A 24,089-nucleotide genomic window follows, 5' to 3' on the forward strand; every position below is an offset into this window, starting at 1 on the left:
ACCTGCAACTCATGACTTCACAGAGCTGTCTCACTAGGATTACAGTTTTTAAAAACTGAAAGTCAATTACACAGTCACCTCTACATTTGAAGAAAATCTGGGTTAATGGCCCAAAGCAGCTCTCTCATGGAAAACTCAGCTCATCTCTCCTCTAGTGAGGCAAAGGAATGAAGCAAAGAATAGTAATGTTAAAACTGTGTTTGTATTCATCACAAAACCTCACTTTCCAAGGTCCAACTTTGTGTCACTCAACAATAGGGTCTCGTGGAAGCCTCTAAGAACCATCTTTCAACACTTGGCTCTGTGGTGCAATGGAGAGCGCACTGGACTTCCAGACAGAACCGTCTTCCAGACTTCACTGTAAAGGCTTCCCATCTCAGCCCACCTAAAGAGAATCAAGAGTTCCATCCAAACACAAGGCAGGGGCTTTGGGGGCTTAAAGATGTTTCAGATACTCCCTTCGATGATTGATGGGACAGTCTCAGACTAAATCAGTCACCCCTCAATTCTCCAATCACCATTTCTGACCAGTTTTGTGTAGTTATGGGGGAGAGGGCAGAGAAGAGGAAGCTGCATCTCTCAGACCCTGGACTTCAAACCTCATCAAAGGAGTCTGAGAAGCTGTGCCTGTGTCAGGGATTTGAAAGAAAGTTCTGTGGGAAGTCCTAGAATTTGCCTTAGGTCTTCTCAATGCCCCAGAATCCATAAGTTATATGAGGTCATAGTTGCTGCTTTGTGGACCTGAACTTGAGCCATAAGAATAAACCCTCTGAGGAATGCCCTGCCACAGTGGTAGGGTGGGATGGGGGGATGAGGGGCGGGAGGGATACTGAGACTGGTGGTGGTGGAGAATGGGCACTGGTGGAGGGATGGGTATTCTATCATTGTATAACTGAAACCCAAGCACAAAAAATTGTAAGTCTACAACTGTACCTCATGATGTTTCACTAATAATAAAAAAAGAAGAAACCCTCTGAGGGAGAAAAAAGGCTATCCCTTCTTTTTCTATTACCCCTCTCAGGAAATATTCAGCTTTGCCAAAATCTGACATAAAACCTTGATAGTAGAGACAACTCAAGAAGGCAATTCAACTTCAGCTAGGTCGAAAGTCAATCCACAAGTCCTTCTCCTCCTTCATTGCCTCTCCGAGGAAAGGAAGTCATCTGAAAATATTAAAGGATTCTCCCCTCACAGGGGGATGAGCCGAAGCAGTGCCTAAGATTCCAGTGTCAAACTCCAGGAATACAGTTAACAAGGTATTTGAAACGTGGCTTTGAGCCTTTCTCTGAGAAGCAAAAGGACCCAGGACTATGCTCTCGTTTTAAATGAAGGCCAAAGTTCCTGTCCATGTTTCCTCATTTCTCACACCCAAACTCTGCCATTCTGCATCACTGATGATTTTTATTACAGAAAAACTGGACAAAACTTCTGTTTGGCTTAGAAGTCAGGGGACAGGAAAAAAGAACAACAGTCAATGTCATAGTTTTAACAGATCTTACAGAGGGAGGAAGAATGAAACTATCAATCAGGGAGTTTTTTCTCCACACAAATATATGGGTACAGTCACCAAAAGATGGAAACTTAGAATACTGACAACATTATTATTCAACAGAGCCCAGACTAGAAATTACCCAAGTTACTGTCAAGGGGAGAATTAAAAAATTAATTATAGGACTGGAGAGATAGCACAGCGGGTAGGGCGTTTGCCTTGCACATGGCCGACCCGGGTTCGACTCTCAGCATCCCATATGGTCCCCTGAGCACTGCCAGGAGTAACTCCTGAGTGCAGAACCAGGAGTAACCCCTGTGCATCGCCAGGTGTGACCCAAAAAGCAAAAAAAAAAAACAATTATAGTATGGTTCTAGTAAAGAATACTATACAGCAATGAAAATAAACTAATGTCAGCTGCATCCAACAATGTAAATTGATCATATAAATCTAGGTCTGAGTCAAAAGCATCCAACTACCCCAAACTACATAAAATAAAATAACTTTTTAATTAAAATAAAATTTAAAAACATGTTTTATCACATACAGGGACATGAGTGAATCTTGGGGACACTGGTGGTGGTGAAGTAAGGCAACTGAATACATCAAGACCACAGATGTCAGCGCCCTTGTTAACACATAACATTAACCATAATACATTTTAAACAAGTAAATAAAAATCACATGAAATGTGATTTCAGAACTAACTAGAACAATCCATACTGAGCGAAGTTAGGAAATGGAAACCCATGAAGAGAAGTAAGAGGTAAGACTGGAGAGTGTCCCCTGAAGTATAGCCGCAGGATAGCACTGAGCTGTACTCTGACAATTAGTGTACAGCTTTCTTCACATCTCAAAGTTTTCAGGAGCAGGGCTATGGCTCAAGTGGTAAATCACATACAAGTCTTGCATGCTTACGGCCCTACATTCAAACCCCAGCAACACCTGGTCCCTTGACCACTGAGGAGTATGATCCGTGGGAGTGGCCCCAACAACAAAAAGAAAGTTTAACAAATATGCTTGCAAATAATCCTTAATACTAAGGTTAAGAGTACTGAAATCAGTCACATTAAAAACTATACACATAACTTGGTGTGTGTCTCTCTATGTGTAGTGTGTGTGGTGACCCAGGGCTTCACACGTGAAATGCACACATTCTACCCCAGAACTACATCTGCGGCCCTTTTCCCTAACTCTTGGCTTGCTCAAAACTTGACTACTAAAATCCTGCTGATCAGAGGCCTCACTGGTAATAGTCAATGAACACATGTTTTTGTTTTTGTTTTGTTTTGTTCCTTTTTGTATTTTTTATTTTTATTTTGAATGGATCACCGTGAGGTACGGTTACAGACTTACAAACTTTCATGCTTACATTTCATTCATACAACGATCAAGTACTCATCCTTCCACCAGTGCCCATTCTCCACCACCAATGTTCCCAGGATCCATCCCACCCATCCCACCCACCCCCAGTCTCTGTGGCAGGCACATTCCCTTTTACTCTTTCTCTCCTTTTGGGTGTTATGGTTTGCGATACAGGTATTAAGTGGCCTTCATGTTCAGTCTGTAGTCTACTGTCAGCATGTATCTCCCATCCTGAGCCGGCCCTCCAAGCATCCTTTACTTGGTGGTCCCTTCTCTATCTGAGCTGCCTTTTCCCCCAACATGTGAGGCCAGCTTTCAAGCCGTGGAGCAGAACTCCTGGTCCTTATCTCTACTATCCTTGGGTATTAGTCTTCCATTCTGTTACTTTATATTCCAGAAATGAGTGCAGTCCTGCTATCTCTGTCCCTCTCTTTCTGACTCATTTCACTTAGGATGATACTCTCCATGTCAATCCACTTATATGCATATGAACACATGTTTTTATGCTATATGCATTCTTTCTGTAAAGTAAACTAGCAAGTAAAGTAAAGGCCCTCCCGTTGATCGTTGATTTGCTCGAGCGGGCCCAGTAACGTCTCCATTGGAGACTTTGTTGTTACTGTGTCTGGCATATCGAATACTCTCGGTAGCTTGCCGGGCTCTCCGAGAGGGGCGGAGGAATCGAACTCGGGTCGGCCATGTTGGCCGCTTGTAAGGCGAACGCCCTACCACTGTGCTATTGCTCTAGCCTGTAAAGTAAACTAGAGAAAAGAAATGCTATTTAGAGGAGAAAGTACACTTATAGTGGTAGACTGCACTTAAGTGTATATTCTCTGTTTATATAAGGAAACCCATATATAAGTGAACTCCTGCAGTTCAAATATGTGTTGTTCCAGGGTCACCTGTATCTCACTCATAAGCATGCGGAGCAGGAATAAAAGGTAAAATTCCTCAACTTTCAGGTGGCAACATTTCTTTAGATGTTGGAATTCTGCAATTGCGTTTTTCCTTTCATCTGCTTACTCATGAAGAGATGCAACGCAGCTCTTGTCACACATAAACTGTGCTCCTTAGCAAAACTCCTGTATTTTACCATCTCTTTCTCCATGAAGAATACCAACTACCTCAGAGTGCTTTCCTCGGATGTGATTCTCAAGAAAACCAGTTTCTCCTGGCTGCATTATACTTCCATATTAGGTCTGCTAATGACTATATCAAACACTCCCTAAAAAAGTTTGCTTTTCCCTCCACCTGAAATTCAACTGGGTATTGGCACAGAGCCTTATCTTTGCTGATTCAGGGTTAGCCCAGGTTCCTTCCCTCTGGTTGCCCTGCCATCCCTAACGGCCTTGAGGTTCTCTGCTACAAACAACAGATTAGAGAAGGAACAAACTGGTAAGGATTGCACAGGACCTTTTCTATGTCCATTCTAGAGTGGTGAAATCACACTCCATTACATGGAATTCAAAGAAGGCTGGAAATATACGTGCCTAGGAAGGAAAGAGTTGGTGAATAATTTAGGCATCTCCTGTCATGGTCTTCCCTGTTCTATCATCTCTATTTTTGCTGTTTTCCACCTAATGTTTAATATAGAATAGAAGACAGAACACTGGCTTTGCCATGAGGAGAGTAGAGAGAATCCCAGAAAATGAGGGCTTGGTTGTTTTTGCATGCCATACCACTTCCGCAATGGCACATATTCTCAGCTAGGCCCCGCCCTCCTCCTCGGTAGGAATCCAAACTCATTGAGAATGTGGATGTAATGGCAGATGAATGCTAATTTGTTCTCAGACAGCTTCAACTCCACCATACAAGCGAGGTCAGCCCAAAAGCGTAGGGACATTCATCTGTCCTCATTTTCATAAGGCATTCATTCACATGACTGGAATGTTTACACAGAGGAGCCATGGGGAATGAATCTTAGCCATTTTCATTTCTATCTCTTACCTAAACGTACTGACTGTAATAATGATAAGATAGCAACAAAAATAGCATCAGTGCCATCCTTTTATGCCCTCTTATTGTGGATTCCACGTATGAGTCACACATGGCTAACACAGTCCATGGATTGATTAGTTCATCTTCCTAACAGTTCTATGTAGTGAGTATAGTCGCATCCTCTGTCTTTCAGATGAGCAAACTAAAGCACAAGGACTATAATTCTGTCCAAAGGTCACACAGCTGGTAAGTGGTAGGACTGAGAGAATCAAATGCCAATATATACTTTAACTAGAAAGGTGATGGGGTTAAGTGTGCAGCCTATGATTATAACAAAATCCTAGTCCCTCAGTGAGCAAACTTTAACCCCAAGTTTCTAAGCTGCAAGGCTTGATCCCACCAAGCTGATCCGGACACAGCAAAACATACAGGACAATGTGGTGAGAAGACAAGTGGAGAGGTAAAGGAGGCAGTATTTGTGTTATAATTTTCCTTCTCATGCATCAGCCATTAACACCTTTGCACTGACAAATCCATCCAAAAAAAAAACAGAAAAAGGTTTATATATTCAAAACACAGATTGGACAAAACTGAAAACATGAGACCTAAGCATAAACCACTGAAACTTTATAATGTGCCCGTCAAGGTGACAGTAGGAGATGGAGTGAGGGTTGGTTGGGTTCAGGATGGAACCTGGGGACACAGGTGGAGGGGAATTGACACTAGTGGAGGGGTTAGTGTTGAATTATTATATGTCTAAAACTATCAGTAACTTTGTACATCATGGTTTTCAAATAAAATTTTTAATAAAAATAAATTAAGAAAATTATAAGAAAGAAAACACAAAATGGCTTCAAACTTACAAATCAATACTCTTAATAGCCTGCCACACTCATTGTCTGGAAACAAAAACATTTGTAAGTGAAGCTCATTTCTCACTTTGTTTCTCTCTTTCTCATCATTCTTAGAGATTTCCTTCTAAGGATGTGGGGTAAGGGGTTCAAGGGAAGCCACACAAGCAGCAAACTTACGCAATATATTTTCACCGTGCACTTGGATTAGTTTTAATTAGCAAAGCCTAAAACTTTGCCAGATGAGCACTGGTGACAGCTGATACTTGAGCAGGTTTCTAACATCTCTTCTCTCACACCGAAGGCATTTAACTCAAGTGAAAATCAGAAAACCTCCCAGGGCACCATTCCCAAGGTCTCTTCTTGATTTTCCCACTTTCCTCTACATCACCCCAAATTTTGATGCACTCATTTCTCCTGTTTGCAAAACAGAAAGCTCCATGACTTCTCACATGGAAAAGGATTTCCATGGTATTTATTCATGTTACACTTTTTCCTTTTCTCCCTTGAAGTTAATCTCTACAATCAAACGTTCAATAGACAGGCGCCATCTTGCAATTGAAGCACTTTAGTGGGGAGAGAGGGTGTGGTGTAGCTGAGGCAGCAAAACCATGGTGCGAAATTTAAAAGGAAAATACAGTTTCACTTGCATTATTAAAATATAAATACAGACTTGAGGAACAGAATCCAGATGCACGCTGGAGAGAAACATATTGATATTATATTCTAATGAAAAATATGTCTCATTGGCTGTCAGCCTTCCTCAAAGTGACTAGCTCCTTCCTCCTGTCAATGACTCGTGTTCAAAACCAAGAGTAGCTGAACTCTTGACAATGGCTTTGTAACTCACAAATCTAGGAGAGCACTTAATCATGAATCAAATTTTGAACAACATCTTGAGCCTCCGAAGAAGGATTCTTTTCCTTGTCCCAAACTAGGTCCTCCCTAAAGCTTGGCAGTCACATCCCAACTTGACGGAACCAAAATGAGGACACCCCACTTTTCCAAGTTGGCTTGGGAATCTCATACATGTAATTGCCAGTTTTTCATCTGGTTCTACTGGAAAACCCAGCAGCTCCTGTGTAATCAATTTTGTCCCATGCTCTAATTCATACAAAAGCCCGGGGGAGGGCTGGAGGGATAGTACAAAGGGAGAGGCACTTGTCTTGCATGCAGCTGACCCTGAGCACCACTAGGAATGAATGATCCCTGAGCATAGAGCCAAGTGTAAACCTCAGCACAACTGGAAGTAGTCCAGTACTCTCTCTACCAAAAAAAAATATCAAAAGCCTCCAGGGAGAGTTTGATGGCAGTATATCAGAATTCAAATATTGCTTTGCTTCCTCAAAAATTTTCTTCCTATAGCGAAGCTGACACTGGTAGTGGGAGTGAGGTTGAAATATTATATGCCTAAAAAGCAAATAAATAACTTTTCCTATTTTGAGCGAGGAAACAGCATCTTAGTAGGGCTGTAGATTACACAGGTGGACACAGGTATTAATGACTCCTCATTTGAAACCTGCACAACTTACAGCAATGAAGCTATGCCTTGATTTTCAAACACATATATATATTAATTATAACACCTATCAAACTTTTCCAAGACAGAAAAACAGAAAAAAAATCAATCAAGACTCTAGAAGTGCCTACCTTCTCAACATTCAGAACAATCAATCGCCTCTGAGCACCACAATGTGTGTCCCACCCCACCCAACTCTCCAAAAAAAGATCTTGGCCGAGAGCTAGTGCAACAGGCTGAGTGCAATCCCTGGCAATGCCAAGTGTGGTCTCCTCAAATCCCCCAAAGAAGTAGTCTAATCAAAAGCATTTAGACACACATGTGAGAATTTGCTTTTGTTCCTCCTAGAAGGAGCACAACACATTATATCATAGATACTTTTGGCAGAAGAAGAAGTTAGGAAGGCTTTCCTTTCCAATATTGTGTCCTTCTATATGGTCTGAATTTGTTCTAAACATAAAATAGAATTTGTCACCAAATCTAAGTTGAATCTAACTACTTCCCTAACTGCCATCAAACCACTGCCATATCTCACCAAGTTCACTGCAACGGACTCCTACATAACCTCCTTGTCTCTGTCCCTGCCTCTCCCATAGTCTCTTCTCCACTCAACAATCAAAATGATTCAGTGACTCCTGCATTGAAACCTTCCATCCAACAGTCCTCATTTCACTCTGAATAAAAGGCAGGTCTGCTAGAAGCCTGATGAACCAACCTGCCACTCCACCATCTTAGCCTCCTCTCCTCCCATCTCCTCCTGGCTCACTCGCATCTGCCACACTGATCTCTTGCCCAACTCTCCACCATATTTCACCTCAGGGATTTTTCTCTAACTCTGCTTCCCTCTGCCGTAACACTCTTTCTCCAACTTTCTAGATCATTAACTCTCTCACTTCTTTTCTATCTTCCCTCAAAAGCTACGCCCTCACTCTATGAGGACGATCTGACTACCCCGTTTAATAAAATGGGGGATCCTTTTCAATTTTCTGCATGGCTCTCATCCTGTTCTGATATTCTCAGAGCACTTTGCACTGCTGAACTTGCTTTCAATCTCCTCAAATATTATAGGTTTCTTGATGATGTTTTCTGTCTCCACTATAAATTCTTTGTGACATTTTATTCTGTGATGAAATGGAAGTGTTTATAACAGTGACTGGCATATAAAGTATGACTCTGGATTATAAGATTATTGGTTAATTTTTTTCTTTTGCTTTTTGGGTCACACAAAGCGATGCTCAAGGGTTACTCCTGGCTCTGCACTCAGGAATTACTCCTGACAGTGCTTGGGGGACCATATGGGATGCCGGGGGTTCGAACCTGGGTTGGCCGCATACAAGGCAAATGCCCTACCCACTGTACTATTGCACCAGCCCCATAATTTTTTATATTTCTACATATCCTCACAAAAAAGGAGGTCACGAGCAAATTATAAATTTTTTTCATTTTTTATTATTTTTAAATTTTGTAATTGAATTACCGTGAGCTGCAGTTACAAAGCTTTCATGTTTGAGTTTCAGTCATACAATGATCGAACACCCATCTCTCCATTCACCAGTGTACATTTTCTACCACCAATGTCCCCTGTGTCCCTCCCCCCACCCAGTCCCACCCCTCCCCCTGCCTCTATGGCAGACAATTTCCCTCCTACTCTCTCTTTACTGATGGGCATTATGATTTGCAACAAAGAAAATGAGAGGCCATCATATTTGGTCCTTTATCCAGTTTCAGCACACATCTCCCATCCCAAGCGATATCTCCCACCATCACTGATCCATTCTCTATCCCAGCTCATAAGTCAGGCTACCAACCATGGAGCGATCTTCCAAGCCCTTGTCTCTACTGTCCTTGGGTATTAATCTCATATTATGGTATTTTTTACTGTGTGTTGCAATTTTTATTTTAACTATAATCTTTTTTTAAACTTTTTATTAGTGAATCACCCTAAAGTACAGTTACAGACCTACAAACTTTCGTGCTTGCATTTCAGTCATACAATGATCGAGTACCCATCCCTCCACCAGTGCCCATTTTCCAACATCAGTGGTCCCAGCATCCCTCCCACTTCCCTGACCCCGTCCCCTCCATCCCACTCCGCCTCTGTGACAGAGACAAAAGTGGTAGTAGAAAGATAACAAACAAACAAACTGCCCTCCCGTTGTTCATCGATTTGCTCGAGCAGGCCCAGTAACGTCTCCATTGTGAGACTTCTTGTTACTATGTTTGGCATATTGAATACTCTTGGTAGCTTGCCAGGCTCTCCAAGAGGGGCGGAGGAATCAAACCCAGCTCGGCCGGGCAGGCTGTGCGCAAGGCAAATGCCTTACCGCTGTGCTATCACTCCAGCAGAAAGATATTGTAAGTAAATAAAAATTGAATTGCATTTATCATCGTTATTATCTGGGCTGGAGCGATAGCACAGCGGGTAGGGCGTTCGCCTTACAAGAGGCCAACATGGCCGACCCGAGTTCGATTCCTCCACCCCTCTCGGAGAGCCCGGCAAGCTACCGAGAGTATTCAATATGCCAGACACAGTAACAATAAAGTCTCCAATGGAGACGTTACTGGGCCCGCTCGAGCAAATCGACGATCAATGGGAGGGCCTTTACCTTTACCTTTACCTTTATCGTTATTATCTAATGATTATTGACAGTAGAATTATAAAATGCACTGGGAAATTCTAGCCCAACTAGTCACCGCCCCTCCCCAACAGGTCTGTGTACCCACCTGGTACCCCCTCCCCACCCAAACTCATATTATGGTATTTTAGGGGAACTAGAAATCTTAATGGTCATCTATGACTATGAAGAGGGACACAGCATTTCTTCTGAGCTATTTCCTTTCCCCTGATCCAGCATTTCACAGATTCAGGCAGATATTTTCACCTTGGAAAAAAATTAACACATGTCTGGCACTCTGTATAATCCAAGTATAGGCCCAATAAAATAACAGTTAAGAGGCTCTTTTAACTGTGTGCCAGGCACATCTCTTAGTACCTGTGTACCTTGACTCCTTATGTCCTATTGATTCTGTTGTTTCACTTTCATCTCACTTTGATAATATTGAAGGAAAAAGTAATATTCAATAAAGCACCCATAGTTATATAGCTTTGAAGGAGTGCAGTCACAATTTGATCCCTTGATATCTGCCTTCAGAGACCACATTCTAACGTATATTTTATGGCTTCTTAACAATTACCTAAATACACTTAATCAACCTAACAAACTAAACCTAATTCCAAGCCTTTGCTTAAGTAATAGAGAACAAGGACATAATATTCTCACCAAGGACTCTAAAAGAAAGGAAGACAGAAGCCTCCGATACTCTTCCTTTTACAAGCCAAGCACTTTGGAATCAGACCAATCAACTCTAGGACCCAGAGAATCACCGTGACGTCCAATGTTGCAAGGCAAAACACCAAAGCAAATTCTCCTAAAGTAAATTCTTGATCCATTTTATACAAGAAATGGAAATGACCCCTCTGATTGTTGTGAGTGGGTCCAGTTTGAGCCAGAATAACCTCATTTCCCTCTTGAGTAGGGTTATTAGTCTGAGAGATCAAAGGAATGCTACAGACATATGGCATCTTGATTTCAGCAAACCATCAGACAATCGCTCATGATGACAGATATTGTGGGCAAGCTGGAGAAATGTGGTTTGAATGTGAAGGTAGGGGAGCATTCATGGCTGCTGCAAAAAAAAATGGTACCCAAGGAATATTGATTAATAGACATCAACTTGGAGGGATTTTACTAGTACTGCCTGCCAATAGACGCCAGACGTGAGTCCATATGGACAATCATTTTATCAAAAATGTGGGTGATGGACTAGAATCACATTTATGATATCTGCAGAGAGCAAAATGCTGTGGGCAGGAGCTGACACATTGAATCAAGATTTTAAAGCATCACTGATGATTGGAAATGAAAGAGAAAAGCAAGCAAGATTCAATTTAACAGAGACAATGGGGAATCTTGTGAAATTTGAGTTCAAAAAGACTTACTGCACCAATGAAATGGGGGAAACCTCGTGTGCTAAAACTATCATCACCAGAAGGAAAAAGGTGTCTGTGGTGCCATAAGAATACCTAATGAATCAACAGTGGAGTGCAATGGTTAAAACAAGAAACAGCACCTTAATCCTAGTAGGGAATACATTTAAAGAAAGGTATGAATCTTTCAACGACCTGCAATTTTGACAGAAGTGATCAAGATGGGAAGTAATTGGAAACTTGGCATCATGAGACATAGTTGAAGGATGTAAAGTTATTTTACCTGGGATGAAGGCAGTTTAGAAGGGACCATACTGGCAAAAGATATGCTGGAAAAGAGCTTATAAGCAGATTCCACATGGTTCCACACCAGCATTAGGAACAGAAGACTGATATTACAGAAAGACTGATTTAGTATCAATGTAGATCATTATTTCTGAGACTAGGACCCATCAAGAAATAACATTGCTTGGGAGAGGACTGCTTCCCATTCAAAGGAATGGAAATGGTATGGGCATGTGGGAGATCTTTAACCACCCTGAGGGACCAAAGCGATAGTACAGGGGGTAGGGCATTTGCCTTGCACATGGACAACCCAGCTTCAATCTCCAGCATCCCGTGTGGTCCCCCAAGAACTACCAGGCATAAGTCCTGACTGCAGAGCCAGGAGTAACCCCTGAGCATCGCCAGATGTGACCCAAAAGGCAAAAAAGTGCCACTGTGAGTGGGAAGTCACATTTAATGTTTGCTAAGGTCATTCCCAATTCCCAAGATACCCATATACTTCTTTAACTTTTGTCAAATTAATTTTATTCTTGGTTAATTTCACTTAGAAAAATTTAGGCACTTCATCATTAAAGAATGTTTTCAACATATGGATCTCCAGATTCATTTTTGAATTTTCAAACTTTCTAATTCATGAATGGATTGAAGGTAGAACATTCATGTCTGAAACAAATGTTGAGCCTGACTGTCTTGGTCATTCACAGAGATGGTCTCTGCCTATTGTGAACCTGCAGTCTCACTGGGAGACTCTCCAAAACCTATTTCTACAAAGTTAGCCCTTTGAATCAGAATCTTATAATCAGAAACCATTCCTACCTCATTATTTTTCCTGCTCATTTATCATCAAGACATGATTCACATAAAACTCTAGATGTAAAAAGAACTCTCAGGAATTTTTGATCAGTGCTTTGTCCAAGCAAGTTCCTTCCATGATTTTTAATATAATGTCTCACAAAAGTCTGTGTCTCATAATTTTTATGAAATTAAAAGAAACAGGATTGTCATAACTAAATTCTAAGTTTTAAGTGGCCTTTGTCCCTAAAATTTCAAAGCATTGAAGGAGTCATTTCATATGCCATTGAAATTTAAAGGTGCTGCCTTTAAAGGCAGATTAGAGACTAAAGATGTTTCTGAGGGCTTATATAGAATTTACACTTTCCTGACAGCACTGTATGCAAGAGGTCTCCACAAACAGGAAGAAAGAAATCTTTATTGTTACCATCTTAGCAACAGAATCTCCAGGATTTCCTGAGTAAAGTGGTTCGGGAGTTTTGATTTAAAAGCCCAATCCCATACAACTAGAAAAGCAAAAAAAAATGTTGCTGTTACTAGTTATGAGGAAATTACAATCATGCATTATTAACCTTTGAAAGATTGCTTTCTCCTTGGTTGTACTGTGATGGGTTTAAAAGTAGCTTTCACTGGAGCTGTTAGGATCTCATAACGCCTCAGAGAAACTCCCCTATCAGAGTCAGGAGGAAAAGAAAACCTCACTACACTTACTAAAACATCGTCTCAAACACATTAACCAGACTGCAAACGGTTTTGTGTGGGTTACAGAAATAACAGAAAGGCAAGGAAAAGGACCATCCTTCCCCAAACAAAATGATCCCATGACTAGTGTTGCCATATCAACTTCAAATGATCCATTCACTCATTTTTTCACTTCCTTGTATCTTTCTGGATTTAACAATTTCTTTGTCTGCTCAGCTGAAATTATGCCTCTCAAATAGATCACCTAAGGCTATCCCTGGCCCCATCATAGGATGATAAAAAGTACCTTCAAAGGCTGGCCAGTGGAACAGTTAGGAACTGAAGGCATATGTCATCATCATCATAGACTTGAGTTCCTTCTATGCCCCTCTTCACCCCTGAAGCATTGACGATCTCCTGTGCCAACAGAGATTAAAACTGTAAACCCACTACAGAGAAGTAAGTTATTTATAGACCCACTATAGAGTGTCTGGGAGGGACTGGGCATGTGGCTAATACAATAGCGTGAGGAAAAGGAGAGAGAAATATCACTTTTACATACTTCCAGCAAAGGACTTTACCATCAAAGTTCAAAGATTAGACAGGTTGTTTTGGTCAGGATCTTCCAGGCCCTATGAATGCAAGGGCAAATTCAAACCCAAGTAGTTTACGTGGAAGGTGACCCCAGGAACCATAGAGCAATGAGAGAGAAAGGAAGACAAAGAACATGCAGTTGTGTTATCCAACACATCACCCACGTAGGTAACTGGAGCTAAATCCGATGAATGAATTCTGGCAGCTGGTGTAGAATATGCCTCAGAGTTCTCTCATGCATCGGGCAAGGAAGCCAGGGCATTCATCCACCAACACCCCATTCATCACTGGTTGAATACAACTTAAGAAGCATTAACTAGCTGGCACTTCTGGCTTTTCCTATGTGCAAGGCCAAACATGGTCCATTAGCCAGAAAGAAAAAAACCTTAGGCAGAGTCACAAGAGTTTGCAGTTAGCAGACTTCAACATGAAGTTCAGGCTGAAGGAATATAGACAGAGTGCCAGAACCATCTGCTGTACAGAATAAGAAAAGGTATCATGCACTGAGTGTGAGTAGGGGAGGTGGTGGGCAAGGAATCTGATCCCACTATACAGAAAAGATGATGTGTCAGCTGAGCATCAAAGCGAAAAGGAACTGGCCAGTGAGAAAACTTCTATTGAAAAGAGTAATATAGCCACAGGAATAAAGAACAAGCAACTCTGGATGCATTAGTTCAGTACGGCTGACAGATAGAACTGGATTGGGCAGAAGATGGAGAAGGCAGCAGGAGACAATAGATAATAGAGCAAGAGATGAAGCTTGTCAGGTGAACAAGATATAGGAAATAGCCTCATTTTAATATAGAAATTCACTATATTTGTGTGGCAAGTCAAGAGAGTAAAGTGCAGTCCTTGGAATCATAGCATGTGAAGCAAGACCTCGATCCTAATTCTAATACATTTTAACTGTTTGTACTTGCAGTTACTAACCTTAGTGAAGCAGTAAAATCACAGTCAAGGAAAAAAATGAGGGAACCTCTCTCATAGCTTTATTGTGAAAAATGAGATAATGTAATTCATATAAATACCTTAGTACGGCATCTCACATATAGCTGAATTCAATAAATTTTTACTTGAAAATGAAATCGATATACTCAGTAAACGACAGAGGTGTCAGTGTAGAGCAATAAGGAAATAATGGTGCTTTCAATATGTGGCAATGTGTTAATTGAGCATCCACATGGAAAAAGGTTATCATGACCCTTACTAAAAGCCGTTAACTATCAATCCCATATTAGTCATCTAAAAAAAAAAAGGTCAAACAAAAAGACTTCTAAAACTTAGGCCTGTATTTTTATAACCTTAGGGTCAATGAAGAATTTGTTTAAGAACAACATAATACCAAAATAGCAAATACCAAAATCATTTCCATAAATAAAATGATCGATATGGGAAAGGAGAGGTAATATAGAAATTAAGGTGCTTGCTTTGATCCGCTGACCTCAGCTGACCCCTAAACTGCATATGGTCCCATGAGCATCGCGAGGGGTCAATTCTGAGTGCAAAGCCAGAAATAGCCCAAGTACCACTGAGTGTGATGCAATACCCAAAAAGGATTTATAAACTAAACTGCATAAAAATAAAAGCATAAATAAATAAATAAATAAAAACCAAAAAGATAGCACTAAGAAAGTGAAAAATCAAGTGAGTTAGAGGGTGTATTTGTAATACCTATAGTTCCCAATGACTCATATTCTCAATATATAAAGAACTTGTGGGCAGAGAGGCACATGCTTTGCATCCGCCCAAGCCCAGTTTGATCTCTGGCACCACATATGGTTCCTTGATCCCTGGCAGGAATGATCACCAAGCACAGAATCAGAAATAAGTCCTGAGTACCATTTGGTGTGAACTCCATGTCTCCCCTCAAAAATAACCTCCAACATAAGATTTAAAGAACTACTACAAAACAATAGGAAAATATTTAAAGAACCATTTTGAAAAATAAGCAAAGTCCTTGAACAGGTAATTCACAGAAGATAATATCCATATAGTCAATGCATATATGAAAAGGTACTCAATCTAAAGCCACCAGAGAAACACAAATTAAAATCACAATGACATATTTTTTTTATCCAACCACCAAAGTAGGTACAATTAAAAGAACAGTATCAGTGCTGGTAAAGATGTGGAGAAACTAGAACTTCCACATATTTCTGGAGTGTAAACTGGTAAAAAAAAAAGTTAAGAAAGTTTTAGGCAGTAGCTTCCAAAGCCAAATATATCTATCCCCTTTGATCCAGCAACTTTATTTTTAGATCTATTATTAAACATCTGTGTATATATATCAATGTATCCAAAGATATATAAAATAAGTAGCATTAAGATGGTCACAACCCAAATGTCTATCATCAGATAAGATAGAAAATTATGGTTTATACCCACGATGAAATTTTAGTCATAATGAGAATGAACAATCTATGCAACAAAATGGAAAGTCTTCCAAACGTAACATTGGCTGAAAATGCTAACACTAAAAATATATAAAATATGATTCTACTTCTAGAAAGTTCAAATATAGAAAAATATAATTGATGGAGATGGAAGTCAGATAGATGTTACCTTTGGGAAGGAAAATATTTGGAGCATATAGTAATGGTTTTCAGTGATTCCTGAAGTGGGTGATACCTTCACTGGAACAATTCAGGCTGGAACAAAGCCTAGGGGGAAGTGGGGTTTCCGTTTGTTTGCTTAAAGAAATTATGCTTCCAGGGGAATACTGAGTATGTTTTTTCTCAAAGGAGAATGAAGGCCAAATAAATTTGGGAAACTCCGATCTAGGTTACATGAGTTAATTATTTATTTGGATTTGGGGCTACACATGACTGTGCTTAGCACTTACTCCTGGCTCTAAGCTTAGGTCTTGGGAGACTAAATGGGGTATAAGAAATTGAACCTTGATCAGCTGGAAGCATGGCAGGCATTTTAGTCCTGGTACTATCTCTCTGACCCCTACAAGAGTAATTATGTTCATGGTCTGTGCATTCTTTCTGTAGGAATGTTAACCATCAACATAGAATTGACTTAAAAACTTAGTAGCTGGGATGGGAATGCCAACAGGTTCAGTCTTTTTGGAAAACAATATAGACATTCCTCAAAAAAAACCTAGAAATTTGCTACCATAAGACCCAGCAATACTCCAGGAAATATACCCTAGGGACCTAAAAACACCCTGAAGAAAATCCATCTGCACTTCTGTTTATTACAGCACTATTCACAATAGCCAGAATATGGAAATAATCCAAGTGCCCAAGAACAGAGGACTAGATAAAAAAAAAAAACTATGGTAAATCTACACAATGGAATACTACGCAGCCACCAGGAAAAATGAAGTCATGAAATTTGCTTGTAAATGGATGGACATGGAAAGTATCATGCTAAGTTAAGTGAGTCAAAGGGAGAGGGAAAAACAGACTGATTTTACTCATTTGTGGAATATATAAAAACATAGTACGAAACTAATACCCAAAGACAGTAGAAATAAGGGCCAGGAGGACTAATCCATGGTTGGAAGCTTGCCACAAGTGGGCAGGAAGGACAGAGGGCAGCTGGGACAGAGAAGGGACCACTATGACAAAGAAAGTTGGAAATGATCACTCTGGACAAGAACTCAGTGATGAAAGGAGGTAAAGTGATATACAAGATAACCTTTTGGTGCCTGTACTGCAAATTACAATGCCTAAAAGGAAATAGAAAGAGTGAGAGAGAGAGAGAGAGAGAGAGAGAGAGAGAGAGAGAATGAGAGACAAAGAAGAAAAGTGCCTGTCATAGAAGCAGGCTGGGGGGGGGGGTGGCAGACGGGAAACTGGCGACATTAGTGGTGGAAAATGTACACTGATGTAGGGGTGGGTGTTGAAACATTGTATGACTGAAACCAAAACATGAAAAACTTTGTAAATGGGTATCTCGCAGTGATTCAATGAAAAGGCGGGGGGGGGGGGGTAGTAAGCCAAAGATTTCTCTCAGATTCCCCACATTAAAAAAAAAACTCCACCTCAGTAGCACCAATGGCATTAAACTGTCTAAGGAAGAATAGCTTGGGGTCGAGGTCCATGAAGTAATTTGAAAATCTCAGGTTTTAGTGACTAAAATACTGAGCTCACTTCAGGTTTATGACCAGAAATCTCAGAAGGCTCTCAACACAGTCAGGTAATCTCTCTACACTTCCTAAAGGCATCCATGTTCCCTCCCTTGACACAACATTAACACCTTGCCTTCTCTCCTCACATTTCCAACACTCTCTCAGCTGATGACCTCACAGGTATACTTCACAGAGAAAATAGATGTAATCCGACTAGGTGCCCCAGCCTACCACCAACTTTACCAGTTTACCTGCCTATATCCTCCTTATTCCCTTCAGCTCCCATGGATAAAAAATCTGCTCTAAAGCCTTTCCTCTTGACTTCTCCTGATCTCGGTTCTTTCCCCAGCGTCACCAATTTCCCCATCTGTGTGTGAAATCTAATATGCCTAAGTAGCAAAGCCATTTAAGAAACTCTCCTTTGAGCCTAGTCTTTTCTTTCTTCTTCTTTTCTTTTTTTTGTTTTGTTTTGCTTTTTGTTTTTTGGACCACACCCAGCTGTGCGCAAGGTTTTACTCCTGGCGCTGTGCTAAGGGGCCATTCATGCAAGGGATCATATGCTGTGCTGGAGACTGATTCCCGTTGACTGCGTGCAAGACAAGCACCCTACCCACTGTACTCTCTCTTGGCCCAGGCCCAGTCCTAATCACTGACGCCAGTCACACTATCTATCTGGTCTCCCAGCCTCCAGATTTGCCTCCAGAGTCACTTCGCTAGAACGTTCATCAGATCAAATCACTCCTGAAACACCACCATTACCAAATCCTAGCCTGTTCCAGGGGCAACAGGAAGTAGAGTGCCAACTAAAGCCACATGCAGATGGCCTGGGGAAAGACAACCCGGATGGGAGGATTAAATTTGGGGGGGGGGTGCCAAGGCATCCAGACACCCAGCAAGAGGGAGCAAAATGAAAGGGGGCTGCTTGCAGACTGCTTTCGAAAATCCTTAGACCTTGTAGCAGATGCCACTGGTGTCCCACCAACAGCCCTCAGGACTCCCCACGGGAGCCTTGAAGATGTTTCTGTACATCCCACAGGTTTGCATCTCTGTGCCTGGCCTTCAGAGCAGGCTGAGCTCACACCCAGGGCCCCTGGTAGCAAGGGAGTCCAGGTTCCAGGTGCTACTTTCCATCAGTGAGGGGTATGAGTTGGTGGCTATACAGTGCAGCTTCCTCCTTCCTCAGCGGAACTCCTCATGGTGCTCATCAATTCACACTGCTCTGGAGGGACTGGGCCTGGCGTGTGGCCTTTCTTCCTTCTCTGTGTCAGTTCCTCACATCCTCTCTATGCTTCCTGGGAGCCCCTCTCAAAGAAACTATTTGCACAGAAATCCCTGTCTCTGCTCCTGCATCCTGGGCAAGTAAAGGAAACCCATGCTATTGTGCTTTTCCTCTCCAAGGGAATGCCTTTCGTGGCCTGGAACAAGAACAATGCCATCCTAAATGGATGTGAACCAGAGAAGACGGACATCAGGACAGAGAGTGTGCGGATACAGCTTTTTCTTGAAATATAAAATTAAATCAAGCCCATCCCGGGTGTTACATTAGCCCCTGCTTTATTTACTCAAGTATAAACGGGCAAAGAGTAAGATATTCACCAACTGTGTTCACACACCACAAGATCCTATTACCTTTTAGTTGGAACTCCAGATAGGACTTGAAAGGACTGTTAAATTCCAACTACGTACCTGCCAGAATCCCCCCTAAAAAAGGCAGATTCTGCTCCAACACTGAGCTACTTGACTTTCACTGCTGTCTACGTCTCTCTTTTCTTTCTCCCCCAGCGACTTCCCTCCTCTCCCCCGCCCCGCCCCCCACACACACACCCTCTCACACACAGGCACACGGGAAATGTATGCAACGCTCAATAGTCTGCAAAACTTCCCTCCAGTTCTTTTGAAGTTGAATCACCACTCGCCCCAACCGCACTCCCCAGATATCAGCGCTGTTGAAAGTGAAGGGCCTGTCCCCGCTGTGTGGTTTGGGGTAAAAAAGGAGGCAGGATTAAAGCGCTCATTTCAAGTCCCAGAAGTAAAATACGACTTGGCCTACGGCAGTCCTAATTCTTTCCAGAACTCATCCCCCGGAATTGCCCTTTTAAGCAACCAGTCATTAACCCAACTCTGGGTCTTTTATAGCTGCGAAAAACGATCGCGCACATCATTTATTCATTACGCTTATTATTATTGTTATTGCAGAAAAGCAGCGAATTCCCGGGGCGGAGTTCAAACGGGTTTTGGGGGGAAGGAGGGGGGAGGAGTATGCTCGGGTGGGGAGGGTGGGCGAGGAGGCCTGGCTGGGTGGCGGGCAGAGGTGTCCGGAAATCCCCGGGGAAGATGCCACCACATAGCTCCCGAGCCCGTGCGCTCCCCGGCCACCCCGCTGTGCAAGGGGCGCAGCTGCGGCAGAAACCCGGGAAGCTTCTTATGTAAGTCAAAGCCGCTGACATCACCTTCGCTGCGAGCGTCGCAGCCGGACTAGGCGCCAAAAGACAGCCGTGCCCGCCTAGTGCCCCCGCCCACCGTCCGGGCCCGTTCCTAACTGATCCCGCTGCTCCCCGTTTGCAGGGGGACCCTCCAGAGCGCCGCTCTGAAGACTGGTGACACAATGGCATTTACTGGGAGCCCGTGGGGTGTCGCAAGAGTGAAGTTGACGGATAGTGAAGATGCCCCCTGGGTCCTTCACACGCTGCTCGCTTCGGGCGAGCGGGCGAGTGGGAGGGGGGCCGCCTTGAGGATCCAGTGGGAAAACGGTGTTGCTGGGACCGGAAGGATGCCCAGGCGTCCTTCGACCGCCCCGGGGCCCGGGACACTCCTCCCTCCACGCCCCTCTCCCGAGCCTCTCTGCGCAAGGTTGAAGCGAGAACACTTCGGAGTTCACTCCGGGAGGCCAGCGGGCCGCGCCGCGCCGCGCCGCGCCGCGCCCAAACGCCGCACAAGTTGCGAGCCTGGTGCAGCCTCCGAGGTCACAGTAAGAGTGATTAAAGTGCCACGGAGCGGAGGATGCTCTCGAAGGGCACTCTGTTCCGACTCCTGGAGCCGCCCAGCGCCACCCCAACACGTCCCGGGGGTTCGGGACGCAAGAGGACGACCGGACTAGGCGCTGGCTTACTGGAAGTTGCACCCACACTCCGCCCACTGGGGACGAACAGGGCAGGCTAGCCGCGATGACAGCACCCCCGACCCCCCGGCCTCCAGTGTCCCCCGCGGACGCTCCCTCCCAGCCCGCAACTGTCTAGGAGTCCCAAGGTCGCCCCCTCGAACTTTTTCCAGCCACCCCACCCCTCCGCCCCGCCTTCGCGCCCAGCCCGAACTCCCACCTGAAGTCCCCGCGCCCCGAGGGTTGGGAGAGGTCCCCGGGGACGGGAGGCCGGAGAAGGGGCGACCTGCACTGGGGTTGCGGCGCCCGGGGAGGGCGCGAGGGTGCGGCGCGCGGGTACTACTCACGCACTGCCTCCTGCTTGGGGTCCAGGGTGCCCAGGACGCGCTGCACGCCGCTCAGCTTGCCCTGCAGCGCCCAGACGCGACGGTGGGTGAGCTGGATGTCACTCTCGAGCTCCTGGAAGAGGCTGCACGCGTGCCGGGCCACGTCCGAGAGCTGCCGGAGGACGCGGGCCAGCGCGGCGTTGCTGACCGCGCACAGGTCCAGCATGAGCAGCACGGCAGCCGCCGCCGCCGCCGAGGACGCCTCGCCGGCCGCCGCCTCCGGGATCCCCGCCGCGCTCTCGCCCTCCTCGTCCTCACCGGGCGCCTCTTCGGGCGGCGGCGGCGCGGGGGGCGCGCGGTCCGGCTCCTCGGGCCCCGGCGCCACGGCCTCGTCCCGTCGGCCCGGAGGCTGCAGGGGCGGCGGCGGCGGCGGCGGCGGCTCGGCTCGGTCTCCGCTCGCGTCCTCCTCCGGGCCGGGCGCCGGGCGCCGCTGCCGGCACAGCCACTGCGGCTCCACGATCCGCTTGGCGAAAGGCATCCCGCGCCGGCCGGGCCGCGACTTCGGGGGGTCTCCTGCAAGCGCCCCTTGGGCGAGCGGGGCGGCCGGGCGCGCCCACCTGGGCGGCGGGAAGCGGGTGCGAGGCTGGCGACGGCGCGAGCGGTCGGGCGGGCTCGGCCGGGGGTGGGGTTCGGGGAGGGGGGCGGCGGCGCTCACCTGGCGGCCGCCTGGTCCCCGCCCTCCGCGCCGGTCCCCGGGCACCGGGTGGCACGCGCGGCCCCGCGGCGCTCGGCTCACTCGCTCCCGACCTGGGGCCGGCCCAGCTCCATCCTCTCGGGTCCCACCGCCGCCGCCGCCGCCGCCGCCGGAGGAGGAGGAGGAAGGTGTGTGTGCGCGCGCGCGTGTGTGCCCGGGTGCGAGTGTGCGCGCGCCGCAGTTTGAAAGTGCCCCGGCCTGTGCCCGCGCGCCCCTGGCCGCCCCGGGAGCCACTGCGCCCCGGGATCTCGCCCTGCCTCTCTGCGCGGCGTGGAGCTTTCGGGAAGGCGCTCGGAAAACCCGGAGCAAGGAATCCGCCTCCAGCCCGGGCGCGGGAGGCGGCGTGGGGGTGGCGGGGCGGGCGCGGGGGGGGGTGGGGTGGGGGGGAGGGAGGCCGGGGCGAGGGGAGCGCAGCGCCCTGTGCGGCCGCTGGGAGTCACTGGTGGCCTCGCCGCCGTGTGGCGACCAACGACACCGCTTCGCCACCCGGGGCGGGGTGGGGTGGGGTGGGTGGGCAGGGGTCGGGGTTGAGCCGGTCAGCGTGGTGGGGGCGGGGAGGCCTCCAGCTGGGGTTGGGGATGTGGGTTGGAAGCCCCGAGGCGGGAGGGTAGGCTATTGGGGGTGCGGTGGCGGTTTCGGCGTGTTGGAGCAAGTTGCTTCCCCGAATTCCAACTCTGAGCAAATCCTTTGGGTTCTTCGCAGGGAAAACTGGGCTCCCCCTCCCTCCGGGAGCCCTGGACTCTGTGAGCAGGGAGGCAGCTGGGGACCACGGCGGCCCACCGTAGGGGCCCGGGGTACCCCTTCCCACGCACCACGCGGCCGCCCGTCCTGGCCCAGGTCTCTAGAAATACCACACGGGAAACTTAACTCGCCCAGTGAGCAAATTCCCTTAGAAAACTGCTTGCAAAACTCATCGACACGTTCAGGTACTGCCCATTGCCACCCGTCTCCCTGCACAAGAATTTTAAATCTCAGAGATCCACGGAGGAAGAAAAAAAAAGAAAGTTTCCCCCTTCAGTTAGCTGAAAGGTATAACTTCTTTTTTTTTAAAAAAAAAAAAAAGCATGTATTTCACTTGCTGGCTGGAAAAAAAAAGTTTGGGAAACGTTAATAAAATACATGCTTTCTTCCCTCCAAAAGGAATACTGTAAAAATATTTTTTATTTTAAAGCCACAAGCCAGATCTTGGGAATGCAGCCTTCATTTCATGTGTCTAAAGAGAACATGGAAAAAATATGTTTTATGGCAACAATAAAGCCCACCAGACTGTGGAGTTGTCCCCCTGCTGCTCCATCCAGCCTTCAGCTTGAGCCTGTCCTGGGCCCTGAAATCTGCTCTGGGCCCTGCCCACACCTTGGTCACAAAGGCTTCAGCAGACCCTTCTCTGATTCTACCTAAAAAGAAAATAATATTTCTTGGCAAGGTAATGCCCTTATGCGGGCGGGGAATTTGGGGTTAAAGGTTCACTCAGTGAGTCTGCAAAGTGCACACATATGGCTTTTGACATCCCAAGAACTTTGACGATTGTGCATATACAGGGAGCAAAAGAAGCTCAAAACAGTGCGGAGTTTAGGTAAAGGGCATCTTGAGATGCCTTGGAGTCTGTGCAACTTCTAAGCTGATTCTGTTTCCACATAAAAAAGGAGGGGTGGCAAGAATATTTTGGAAAGGGGTCTTTTAAGAGCCGTTTATCTCTGAAATCTAAAAACGTTAAGAGTGTTTTCAAATTTAGCTTGACTTTTTAGTAGGTTCAAAATTCAGAACATGACTTCTCCTAAGCAGCCAAGCCACACAGTCCGCCCTAAACATATCAAGGCATAAAGAATAATGAGGGGTATTAAAGGAGGCCTGTGTGCTAGCGTATGACAAGTCAGCCCTGACTCTCATTTCCCTCATGCCGCACTGTCCTATTAATAGGTTCAAGGGCACCAGGGACTACATCCAATTGATCATTGACATGAGCAATGAGTGCTACTGGGATCTCACTCCTAAAGGACTTTGAATTATTGGTGAACTCTTTCCTGGCCTTCCAGGGCCCCTGTCCACCAGAAAGAGACGATTAAATGCTGGGGTATGAGGGAGACTAGCCACCTCGGTGTCTGCCCCCAGAGCGGTCAGCAGTACTCCAGCCATGATTTCTAAAATAAATCAAAGCCCTGTTCAACTCTGAGAAAAGGAAACCTTTCTATGTAATCTCATGGCCTCCTAGTCATCTGCTAACTTCTAAGTTGGTTAAAATGGTCTTGATGGTCAAAATCAAGAGCTTGGATGTGGGCTTTTGATCTCCATTATTCTCACCCTGTCCCTCTCCTTTGGCAGTTTGTAGTGG

The 24,089-nt window shown here is 45.3% G+C and overlaps 1 protein-coding gene across 1 annotated transcript in view; it reads right to left on the reverse strand.

Annotated features, from left to right (window-relative positions):
* NHS (NHS actin remodeling regulator) overlaps positions 1 to 21,544 on the reverse strand; it is a 371,148-nt gene extending 349,604 nt beyond the window's left edge. Inside the window, exon 1 of the mRNA XM_056131256.1 lies at positions 21,028 to 21,544. Within this exon, the coding sequence (XP_055987231.1) occupies positions 21,028 to 21,544 (517 nt within the window). The remainder of the gene's footprint in view (positions 1 to 21,027) is intronic.
* Between the last annotated feature and the right edge of the window lie 2,545 nt (positions 21,545 to 24,089).

Source organism: Sorex fumeus, unplaced genomic scaffold, assembly GCF_029834395.1.
Source record: "Sorex fumeus unplaced genomic scaffold, SorFum_2.1 ptg000086l, whole genome shotgun sequence".
Taxonomy (NCBI): Eukaryota; Metazoa; Chordata; class Mammalia; order Eulipotyphla; family Soricidae; genus Sorex; species Sorex fumeus.